The sequence below is a fragment of the Nuphar pumila genome, unplaced genomic scaffold (genome assembly GCF_984573655.1).
Source record: "Nuphar pumila unplaced genomic scaffold, dmNupPumi1.hap1.1 HAP1_SCAFFOLD_746, whole genome shotgun sequence".
Lineage (NCBI taxonomy): Eukaryota > Viridiplantae > Streptophyta > Magnoliopsida > Nymphaeales > Nymphaeaceae > Nuphar > Nuphar pumila.
The window spans coordinates 352-12,723 of record NW_028323476.1 but is presented as its reverse complement, the minus strand read 5'-3'; the positions used below and the strand labels follow the sequence as shown (position 1 = coordinate 12,723).

Below are 12,372 nucleotides of genomic sequence, written 5' to 3'. Positions count from 1 at the left end.
TTCTGACTTGCACGCTCACCATTTGGCAAATGTTCAATGCATGCGGTGCAATCAAATCACAAACCTAGGCAACTAAATAGGGACGCAACTAGGGAAGTCCAGGAGACTGAGCAAGTGCAGTCCGATCACAGGGATACTGCAATACGCTTGAACAAATCATAATGAAAACTGTGTTGTGCGCATGGAGTCAACGTCGCCGTTGGCCGTGCATACGTTACATTGACTTACCAGTCATCTTATCCAGTTTTGTTGGTGAACGATATTTCAACAAGTTATTGCACCTTACTTTCCTGCACCTGTCTGCAGTGCACTTCAGAACAATGAGAGTGACGGCGCCAGCGGTGTACAAGCTTGGTGGCGACGAAGGCCACGTTCCGCCTCGTTATGGGCATGCGGACTCATGGGTTGTGTTCTATCCCAGCTGTGTAGCTCGGAAAGATGGAGGAACAGGTGGCTATGACTGTGCATTGGGAGACCTTGCCTGCACCGTCCACCCAAAGGCGCCTGGGGGCCTGGAATGGCCCCCGTATGGTAGCCAGGGGGAGCTCCTGCCAGTCCCCGCCGACTTCCCACCGGAGTGCACACACAGCAGTTCGCAAATGGAGCACAGTGCAAACCTGAGCGCCGAGCTCAAAAAGAACCCTTTTCTGGACTGATACATCGCCCTAGCCTGTACTGCTGTAATTGCATCGAACCCCAGCAGAGCGATGGGTTTGCAATGTAGTTTACTTGCTGTGTGCCTTGAACAGCAGGCACAATACTACGCCAAACCACTCGTTGCCTTGACCTTTTTGCAAGACAGCAGCATAGAGTATAACTTGTACATGTGACGATGCGTGGCATCGCAGAGATGTCTACAAAGGCAATGCTTGTTACAAGAGCTTTTGATTCACGTTCCTCAAACAGGAGACAAGGCAGCTATGCAGCAGCAGCTGTGGCCCACGAGGGAACCAGCCCCATATCACGCACGATGACACCAGCTGCGTTGTGGCCAGCGCATCCGATAACGGAGCCTGCAGGGTGGCAGCCAGCAGAGCAAGAGTACAGGCCGTCAAGAGGCGTGCGGTAAGGGAAGCGCTGATCGAAGCCGAAGGAGTTGTCGACATGGTGGATGTGGCCACGAGTGATGCCAAAGTATGACTCGATCTTGGGCGGCGTCAACGTGAACGTATCGGCGACAAGGTCTGACGTCCCAGGGGCAAACTGGTCCACAATGCTGAGGAGGTGCTTGACATAGCGCTCTTCTTGCTCATCCCAAGTTGTACCCTGTGCAGCACGAGCCCAAGGGCGTGAATATTGATTGATTTGCAAGCGACTCGCCCATCCATGTGGATGTGGCAGTTTTTTAAACATGCATGCTCCGTCACAAAACACCAAGGCATCTCAAGATAAGCAGTCATCCTTCCTCGAGCTACAGCAAATTGAGCCCACTGCTGGAGACGAGTACGAAATTCTGTCCGACTATTCTAATCAATTCTCACATCGACTATGAATAGGTGTTGATTCCGCGTGCAACGGTTGAGACCGATTATTTTGCTTGCATGGAAAGAGTAACACAACGCAGACAGCTTCGCACAGAAGAAATAAAATTGCGTGATCCTTGCGCCGTTCCGCTTCACAAGAAAGCAACGCCTTGTTTCACTGTGTCAGTGTGACAGGAAATATACTCCAAGTCGAGGTACAGGAGGAGTGCTGGTGCAACTTCAAGATGATGGAACGGACACCTGAATGTGGCTGAAATCACCCACATTCTTCCCATTCAAAGCAGTGTTCGAAGCCCTCCAGTCTTGAAGCCGATGGAATCACACCTGCAGGTGGTAGGGCACCCACTGAACGAAGAGAGCAGAGCTATGGTGCCCGTTTGAGTCTTGTAGAGTCGGGTCAACTGGTGTGTGAATGTACCACTCGATTGTCGGGAAAGCCGGCAGTCTGCCCTCAGACACGTCTTTGAAGCCCTCGCTTAGCTGCCTCATCACGTCCTGTTCGTCTGGGAGCAGGTGAATTGTCGTCCGGTGCTGGCCCCGGTCTTGCTGGAGGCACGTGAACTTCGGGAGGGCTTTCAAGGCCATGTTCACCTGCAGGCGAGGTTGCTTCGTCAGACCCAGCCATTGTTCGGGTCCAGATGCCTGAAAATGCATTATTTCTTGGGGTCGAACCCATTCTGGCGAAGCACTGTAAAGGCGAGGTTGCCTGAAGCGGTGCAGCCACAGCAAGAATTCTTCACGATGAACGCTATGCAAGTTTTACAAGTTGGATGTTTTACACCATGTCATGGTCCATGAGCACACTTTAGTTGCCTGCCATGTGTGTGCGCACACTGGACAGCACGTGCAGCCACACGCAGGATACAGACAGATAACGCTTGCAGTAACGTAAGTGCCTGGTGGTTTCTCATTAAGCACCTGACCATAATCTCGAGTGGTGGACATCGGGCGACTTCGCAGTAGCCGAAGAGCCAAAGAGCGCACCTTCATCGTCGTCCCGTCCTTACGCAGGCTTGACACCCAGGTGTTGAAGGCCGAGGGGAAGTTGTGCAATCCCGCAAGCTGCTGCAGCTTGAACGGGTCGGCATTACACAGCACCGCATGTGACCGGACCTGCCCACCGTGACTCAGCTCCACCCCACCGGTCACCCCCCCCACCACCAAGAGGCCCTCCGCGCGGCAGTTGGTGTGGATGCGGGCCCCAGCCTCAATCGCAAGGGCCGCGAGCTGCTGAGTCACGGACCCCATGCCCCCCTGGACGACTTTCCAGGTGCCGTCGGCGCCCGGCAGCCGACACATGTTGTGCGCAAGGAAGTTCATGCCGGTCCCGGGCGAGTCCCAGGTGCCGTTGAGGCCGCTGAAGCCATCTGTGACCGCGTACATTGCACGAAGCAGGTCTGAGCGGAACCCGAAACGGTCGATATACTGTGATACCGGCTGCTGGCACAAGTTGATGAACGCCTCGCGCAGCTGCGGACGCACAAAGCGTTGTGCGGTCTCCTCCAAGCTGAATGGTGCCTGCGCAGCTGTGTGCATCATGCCAATGCGTTTTTTGCATCCAGTGCTTCGCCAGAATGGGGTTCGACCCCCGGTTCTAACCCGGATAATAATGCATTTCAGGAGGCAGGACCCACAAAGCAAACTGCCTGGCGAAGCACTGTCTGCATCACTTTCAGACATTCCCTCAGCTCTCTGACAACTGCAGTCAATTCATTACAGGCACACTCTCCTTGACTGGGATCGCTCCACAGTACTTTCTGCTAGAGGGTGTCGCAACTCTTGTCGACTTCGTTGCAAAAGCTGCAGTACGAAGAGTATTGTTACGCTCGACCAAGCCTTTGCAGGTTCACCAGTTGGTGTGGGTGTAATATGCTGCAGTTGTGCGGTTGGGCGTGTCAGCGTCGATGGCGCAATGATAGGACTGATTAGTCGCAGATGACGTGGTGTGTGTCGGCCTTTATTCTGCTTTGATTCGTCTCCCAGCTTTGGGAGTGCTTTGCCACGTGTTCCTTGGAGGGTCAATCCGATGCTGAAGCATTTACGTTCAAGCTCTCACAGATTTTCTACGCTGCTTCCTCACACCCCTGGCTGCCGCTGTGAAGTGATGTGATGCTCCTGCTTATCGATGGATACTTTGCTGCCTCATGAGATCAGGTGGCCGTTGAATGCTATTGAGTTACGATGACCTGGACATGCCCAGCAGAAAGTGGCACTGAGGGCATTTAGGCTACACTTGTGCGCACGCAGATCGGCGCCGTGCACACCTGCATCCATGCTGGCGCCACATCATCCCGAATTGCAGCTATCTCTGCGTTGAGAGCCCTGTTTGCATGAAAGTCCTCCTCAGAGAAGAATTCCTTGAACTGCGCCTCCATGGCTGATTGGTCGCTCCCAAACAGCAAGTAACGCTTGCTCGTCGTCGGCAAAAAGTAATGTGGGTCACGTTTGAGCGTCGTGATGTTGAGGCCCAGCACTTTGATCAGCTCAGGAGGCATGACACCTAACAAATATGCCCCCGTGGATTGTCCCAAGCCTGGCACTTTGCTGAACGGGTACTCCGTCCGGCAAGCTCCGCCAACCATGGACTTCTCTTCAAAGACTCCCACCTGCACATGCAACGTATCGAGTGTCGTTATGTACCGAAAATTTAATCTGTTTCGCGGCCCCGCGTGATGCGGATTGCACGGCACAGATGTGGGCGTCTGAGTCATCGGTCTCGGGACTGACGCTCACCTTCAACCCTTGTCGAGCCAACAGTGTTGCGGCGACAAGGCCATTGTGCCCGGCTCCCACGATTGCTACGTCATAGGTATTACTTTCGGTTGACAACAACCTTCTCCCTATGACATCGACGAGTCTGCGTTTGAACTGAAACATCAATGCAGACGCTCCACTACAGGACAAATGATACCCATCATGGTTTGCATTGATATGCCATGACATCCATATGTCCTACACGCGCTTTGTAACGTGCAGTTTCACAGCGACGATGATTTGTGAGGTCGCATGCTGGAACCCCCTGCAGATAGCAACATCTTCAGTCACCGAGATAGGGGGTGAACCCTACCCTGATCGTTAGGCTGATGATTTCTGTCTCACATCATCTTGCGTCCCAGTGCCACATGTCAGGATGCAATAAATTGTGTTACCTATTGCGCTGCACAGCTTTTGTTGAATTTGACATTGCCAGTCAAGTGACAGTCGCTTCAACAACTTTGAATTCTTCCACTGTTATCCCGGAGAAGACATGAGCAAGAAATCTATCGTTAGTAAAGAGTTTTAGTTGATGATTTGTTGGCGTGCAGTATCCTGTTGTGTCGCAGTACAGTAGCTCCACCTTCATCTGTACAGGCAGCCACTCCTCGCTCGCGATGTCAGACCTGGATGGCGCTGCAGCCGATAAAGATATATTTATGCTCAAAGTACGAAATCGTTGTCTCAAATTCTGTGCCTCGTGCCGTGATGCGTTTTGCGTGCCTTCTCTGCAGTATCTGGGGAACGCATGCCACAAGCTTTAAAGCACACAAGTACGTGAGCGACCGACGTTTGTCACATCGTACTAGCAGTGCGCTGTGTCGTAGTACGATTGTGCACGCAAGTACCTGATTGTGTCATCCAAGTTCATGCCACGCGCCGTTTGTCTCTCTCCACGCCATCGCATCAAAGGTCGTGAACTGGTTAACACATTCAAGGGTGTAAATTCGTTCTGCAAGTACAGACCATAGGGTAAGGTAGCGCCAACTGTCACAGATTGCCAAACCTGGTTCGACGCAGCTGCGCACCACATCTGAGATAGCAGACCGCTTGTCACCATGTTACGATGCACTTTAGGAAAGCCACAAGGGTAAACGTTTGACGTCTGTTTCGTATGGTAGATGAGGGTCTGAAGGAGGTCATAAGTCACAGGGGTCACGAATTGGTCTTGGGCAGAACAGTTAGCAGGGTGGGTTCACAGTGAAGGGAGCCTTCCTTGCCCCGATGACTTTAGGGCATCAACTTGTCGGTTTCCGCACTTGGTTGCATAATTGAAACTGCAATCACTTAGTCTAAATAGCTGGTGCTGATACTTCCGATTGCCAGTGCTTATGCGCAGCATTGGCTTGTCCCCTTCTGCCTGTCCTGTAGACAATTTTTACCATCAGCGTGTCGCCCAAAATACTTTAAAAATGACAGCAACACTTTCATGAGTGAACACAGATCTTCTTCGAGGTAACAGCAACGTGTCTTTTTTGAGCGATTCACCTATTCCATGTGGATGCGGTAGTGTTGTAAAAGATACATCACCATTACTCGTGCCAAGGCCCCATGGGCACGTCCCTGTCGGCGTGTTCACTCTCGCCGACATGGCACACTTCCCAGTCTTTATTTACTTTCCCACTAAACGGGTAAGCCTAGACAATTATTGGCTTGCTGGTTTTATGGATGCGGATGGCTGTATTAATATTTCAGTACGCAAATGTGCAATCAGTCGCCTAAAGTTAAGAGTTGACTGTAGTCGCCGTTGGAGTACAGGTGCCGCCGTATATAGCGGAAAATTGGACTCGCATGATCTGTGATGCGATGCACACGCCCGAGCGGGGTGATGCACAGGCCAGCACTTCCGGTGTTCCGTCCGATACCCTGGGATGGATCTCGTTGGACGAGCACCGCCAGCAGTACTTGGAGTTGTCCAATGGCGCGTCCGATGGCGAGCGCCTTCCCAAACGCTACAAGCTCATGGAGCAGGGTCAGAAGAACATGCCACAGTCACACGTCATCAGTCGAGAGGGCAACAAATTCAGTGCGACCCCCTTTCTATGCAGATGCGAGTGAAGCTGGACTCTTGAAGGCATTTCGCCACAAGTTGCGAGTATAGCGCTCACAACTGGCTCACTTTGGTCACATCACTGGCCCCGCAGAATGACAGGAGTCAAACACTGGGACTCTCGCTGTCGATACTAAAATAATAAGATATTGAAATGCTTTTTTTAAGATATCAAAACGCATTTGGACAGATCACGACGTGCAGTGATCATGCATGCGCCGTTGCGGTGCAGACCTGATCGGTATATTTATCTGAAGACCAGGCATGCGAGGGCTGCATACACCATACGTTCACACTATTGCCCCAAAGATCTGCGGTCTACAAGTCTACATTGTACGGCTGTAACATCACCATAACAACCGCTTTCACGGTTGGGTGACTGTTCCAAGACGTACAGGAGATAGATCAAAACATGGCCATCCCTGCCAGGCGCCTTGCTAATACTATTATTGCTGAAGATAAGCTGCGTGATTCATAAAGGCCATGATTGCTCATACCCGTGCATTTACTTGTCAAGAGCTGAATAGCAGCTAGTCAGAGATGAGTTTGCAAAGCTGTGGCCAGCAGCAAGGCTTTGCGGTAGTTTCTTTGTTTCCCCGAAGCTGCTCCACAGAGCCGGTAGCAGTCTTTCTCGTGTATGCTATGTTCTAACTCGAGCTTCACGCGTACAGAATGCGAGGGGCGCATCTCTCAGCTGCTGACAGCGCAGCCAAACCAGGAAAAGGGGCAGCTGGACAAGAGGTACATGCAGCTAATGGGCGAGCGAGACAAGGTGGCCAACACCGCAACAGCAGAAATCCGTCTCAACACCGACAAGGTGAGGGTCATGTCGCTGGCCTCAACGCGGCTCACCACTAGCATCGCAAAGAAAAGAGAGCAGAAACGGAGCCTCACGAAGGAGGAGTTCCAGGAGCAGAAAAAGCAGATCGAGGCTGAAATTTTCACGCTCTTTGAGTGCATCCCCCACTGGAGTCTCGCTAAACTCATGGTGCGTCACTCGACGAGAATTCAGTGCTTCGCCAGAATGGGCTTCGACCCCATTTCTGCCCAGACCATCATGCATTTTCAGGGACACAGACCCACAAAGCAAACTGCCTGGAAAGCACTGCAAGCATTCTGCGAGGTTTTTTTTTTCCTTGGGCTACGTCCACCTGGCTCAGAGCAATTGAACCTGGTGCTTCTGGGGTCCCGACCCTATTTGCGTCCAGAAATCCTCGCATATTCTGGGCGGCCTGGTCTTTAAAATGGCATGATCTTGCTAACCCTGGGTCTGCACGAGAGTCTAGGTTTGTGCGGGCCTCCACTGTGTTGGAATCAGCTCCATGTACATGAGCATTGTAGCGCTGACGTACTGTCCCAGCGGGTGTTCGTGTAGTGTGAGTGGTGTGACCCTCGCCTTCAGCCAATTCCTTTTCACAGGCTCAAATGAGGGTAGTGATGATGATGATACTCCATGACATCCTCCTGAGTGCACCTGGTAAGGTGCAGTGGGTTGCATGCAGCGTTTGCAAGCAGAGCATGCACGTTCATGCGACCTTGTTTGCCGTTACTGCCATGTCTCTGGTTGTTTTCTATGTGACAAACACACCATCCGCCAGTGTCACTCTGAAAAGACTTGTCGCTGAAAATGTGACGATTGGGAAAACTAGCAGTTGATTGTTGGTGGCTTCCAACTGGCATTCATGTCCGGCGAACCAGCTATACCCCTCCAACTTAGGTCCTACTCGTGCATTGCAGAAGGAGACTGGGCTAGCCCCGATGTACTTAAAGGAAATTCTGCAAGACATTGCCATTTTGAACAAGCGCGGCCCATACAAGGATAGCTGGACAATCAAGAAGGAGTTCCTCGAGAACCCTGACGCCGTTGACCAGGCCGCCGCTGCTGGGGATACTGTTGCGAAGACTTGATCGCAATTGACACTCATTGAAACAATCCGTCATTTGATTGGCCCGTTGTTCTTGCTCGAGCATGTCCATTGAGGTGGATATCTGAGATCAATTTTAGATAGTGTCATCTATGCCACGTGGGGCAGGACGATTAAGAAGCAGCAAAATGTATCGAGGCTGATGTGGGAAGGCCACCTCCCTCCATCCTTGACTGTTGTAAGATTGCATGCCAACCCTTTCGCTCCCGCTGGGACATGATGAGCATCCGTTTGGATGGTTCCTGGTCTCAGCATGTCATGATTCCAGGTTGCAGGAGTTATGCTTCTGTCATGTGTTGCCTACGACCTGCATAGTGTGAATGAAGTCTCAATTGATCTTGTTTCAAATTGCAGCGCTCATTGCTGCTGGGCAAGATACGTGCCCGATCAATAGTCAACTCGGTGCTGTCTGTACGGAAAAAGTCTCTTTAAGAGTAATACATGGTAGAACCTTCGTGATGTTTGGAAACAATTGTGGGATCTGAAGGAAATTCCTTCAAGGTCACGGTCAGCCATCACCTTGCATACTATACCTGAGGCCACTGGGTGAATTTCTGTGGCAGACAGCTCTCAGCCACAACTCTTAAAGAATCTTCTTGTAGGGGCCGTCACTGAGAATAGACAACCTGCATGTTCACGATAGGGGAACAGCCGGGACTGAAACCCAGTTGGCCGTCAGGGGAATAGGAACAACGCATCTAAACATCATGCTGGCGCAGACTGCTATATTCCCTGACGGCATGTTCCAAAGCGTAGGCCAGATTAAGCCGTAGTTTCTTTATGACGGGGTGCCCTGGTTACGATCTGACCCACGTGCACAACACCAACACGCGCAACCAGATAGCCAGATAGCCGTACCTCTGAGTAGCCGAGTATCGCCGTGACACTTCTCGCTGGCATGTGATTTTGTTGATTCGCACAAGTAGAGGTGGTGTGTTACAACGTCAGCATCATACCGAACAAGTCTATGGTCCGTGGTATCACGAAATAGCCGCATCTCTGCTGCTTCAAAATTGCAAGTTGCATCGGAAATAGCTCATGCACAAGCATGTTGCAGGCAGGAAACCAACAGTCGCTCTGTTGCAAGCTGTGTCTGCACCATCACCGCGATGCCAACAATCAAACCGTCGTGGCAAGATGCACTCAAGGCGTGTACGCCGCTGCACACCAGGGACTCCACCGCAAGCCACCATTAGTGACCAGGCGCCCACCCAGTTTGCGGTCAACACTCTGCAAAAAATGCCAGACTCATGGCACTCGAAGGCTGGTGCTTGGGCCCAGCATCTCTTGTTGTGTTCACCTTCATTCTTCTCATGATTTCAGCTACTTTACAGTCGGCAAGCTCTACTTCTTGACCTTTTTGAGGGCCTTGGTACCGACAGCGACCGGGCCCTTCTCCTCGTAGTAGGGTGCGACGTAACCTCCAGGGTTCTTGAGGTTGTCCTCCGTACCAAGGCCAATTGCGTTGCTATCCTGCAAGAAGATAGAACCATTGTCAGTACACTCCGTGCATGTTGGGTGTGAGGGGGGGTCGGTTGAAATGCAGATGCGACGGCGCTTTGAAAACGAGACTGGCCAAACGACCTTCGCACAACTGGCTTCATATCATGCACCCATGACCAGGAATAGGCTTGCTGGCTGCATGTCCCTTCTCTTTCACTGTGTTCGCAGTGCGCTCAGAATGGGAAAGCATGCACACACCGATGGACGGTCTGCGATGCACAGAACATGAACATTGCACCTCGAGATTTGCGAGAAGGCTGTTGCATGTCGGCACTGCTTCACGTCCATGTGCTTGCATGATGCAGTGCTGCTACAGCGAAAGCATAGCCTGCAAGGTGAAATTCAGCAAAATCATCATGCAGAGTTTACCGTGAAACCTTTTATGGCGATCAAAGGGATCTGTATGTTGGCCCCATTGCAGGAGGCAGATGAGGATAGAGAGCGCTGAAATCTATGCGCACCAGTTTACCTAGACCAGCTTACATGGCGCAGATACAATAACCAGAAAAAGCAGAGAGGCTACAAACTTTGCTGTGATTTGTCACACTGTGCTAGATGTGTGTACACACATCAATTCATAGATTGTTTCTTCCTTGCATGCTAACACGTTCCCCCGCTCCACCAATTTTGCATATCTCCCGAGAACCAGGCTTTCAAAGTTGTGGAAGGAACTTGCAGGAGATATGTGAAGACTGCGATGTGCTTGCTGCCATGGTATCACCATCGCTCGCGTGAAAACGAGTGCTTACTTGCAACTCTAGACGCATGCTGTGGTGTATAAGGGATCTATCGAGTTGATCATCGAGAACTGAGCCCAGACACGAGCAAATAATTTTATAAGATGCTCAAGAGCTGCTGGTTATCTTTGTCACTTCTGCGTACAGCGAAAATTTGGTGCTGGGCGGTGCAATGTTGGACCAATTGCTTCCAGTAAGACAGCACAAGATCCGTTGATGCTGCCCATTTCCCATGATCGACAGCATATATGCAAATGCCTACATGATGGGCCATTCGACTGTTGCTGACATGACACATGTGATGCAGAAACCGGCAACTTATACAGGTATACATTCAGGATTTAGACGAATATACGACATGATCTGACGAGCATATACTTCTGTCGCCATCATTCGATGTTATCAGGCATATGAAAGAAGTCGCCTTACCTTGACAGCAACGTTGTCGAGAATGTTGGCGAAGCCTGCGTCCACTTTCGAGATGGCGAACATGGCACCACCAGAAGCAATCACACCAAGCGGCCACAACGACTGCACGTTCAACTCTGAAGAGCTGCTCTCGGACTCAACCTTACTTGCCTTCTCTTCCGGAGATTTGGCCACTGCAGCCTTCCTGACCACTGGCTCGCCCGAGCTTTGGAAAGCCTGCACCAAATGCAGATGTCTTTTTCTTGCACAATCGGCAATTAACAATTGTACCATTCCAAAGAAGTTATCTCTCACTACCACGCCCACCACAGGGCATGTGGTTACTGTTCAGCCAGTCAGCACGCTGTACCCCATGCGTGGAGTCTGTACCCAATCACACAGCGGACCAAGCGCAGAAAATCGCACCTTCTTAACCTGAGGCTGGTTCTCAAGGATCACGCCAGCGAATGCGGGAGACGCCGTGAGCACAAGAGCAACTGCAGCGCTAGCGGCGGCCAACTGAATCTTCTCGGCATCTGCAGTGTTCAAAGTCATCAACACGAAATCACTTTCCAGACGACGTGATAAGAACGTCTACAAGGGCAGCAACCTATATGCAGCAAGGTAGTTCATCATTTTCTTTTCATGCGAGTAGCTACCATGAAGCAGTGATCCCTCAGAGTGTGTACCCTGGTGCGTTTGGGGTTGCTGAAACGAGCGGCGAGTACTGGAAGCGCACTGCATAACCATGCAAACAGGGCGATCTCTAACACGATACACCCAATCGGCACACTGCATAAGCACTCGATTGCCTTGAAATCTGCACGCTGTGAATGGCACAAGGGTCCATCCCTAGTCCACCAGAACATTGAAGACCGACATCAACCTACTACCCTATTGGAAGCAACGATCAAACGTAAGCTACACAGACATATGCACACCAAGGGATGGAAGTAGCTTACTTGGGAAAGCCTTAACAGGCGCCGCCCGGCAAACGCGGGTTGGTGGCGTTGCCAGGAATGCTTTCTGTGCTGCCAATGCCATCGTGCAAGTCTTTGGTGCAAGTTTGTGGCAAGACGTCAATCACTACCACGCTCAGCCATTCAAGTACCACGCTGTTGCCACGTTCATTGTGTGTGCCACCCTTGGAGTTGCTCAAGTCTGGGATGTGCTGCACGTGTGATGTGCCGCGATTGACCTGCCCATGTGACGTCACGTATGACTCAGCGTAAACCCTTGGCTACTCCTCTACTTGGGCCAGGAAGCAAAGGGCTCCCAAGTAATAGCTCATTTCAAAAAAGGCCTTTCTGACACAGCAAGACTGACAACATTGGTGACGATTTCCTCTTTACGTCTCCGCTTGCGCACTTCAACGGAACCAGATATATCGCAATCTTTGTAATGATAATCTTCGGGCCTGCTCATGTCTGTGGATGCATGCACTGGCGGCACCATCTCGCTGGTAGCTGCACAGGTACACGGCTGGTACGATTCGTGGAACTTCAACGCGA

The 12,372-nt window shown here is 51.3% G+C and overlaps 2 protein-coding genes across 2 annotated transcripts; both read right to left on the bottom strand.

Moving 5' to 3' along the window:
- Positions 1-918: 918 nt before the first annotated feature.
- Positions 919-2,069, bottom strand: LOC149809809 (uncharacterized). The gene is made up of 2 exons (XM_089994596.1): positions 1,809-2,069; positions 919-1,266 (listed from the first exon to the last, which is right to left on the bottom strand). Exons 1-2 carry the CDS (start codon positions 2,067-2,069, stop codon positions 919-921), a joined length of 609 nt encoding a protein of 202 aa, XP_089850722.1.
- A 7,126-nt stretch (positions 2,070-9,195) lies between these two features.
- On the bottom strand, positions 9,196-11,940 carry LOC149809808 (cytochrome b6-f complex subunit petO, chloroplastic-like). The gene is made up of 4 exons (XM_089994598.1): positions 11,824-11,940; positions 11,288-11,397; positions 10,883-11,098; positions 9,196-9,686 (listed from the first exon to the last, which is right to left on the bottom strand). The coding sequence occupies exons 1-4, from the start codon at positions 11,903-11,905 to the stop codon at positions 9,558-9,560; spliced, it is 537 nt and encodes a 178-aa protein (XP_089850724.1). The 5' UTR covers positions 11,906-11,940; the 3' UTR covers positions 9,196-9,557.
- Between the last annotated feature and the right edge of the window lie 432 nt (positions 11,941-12,372).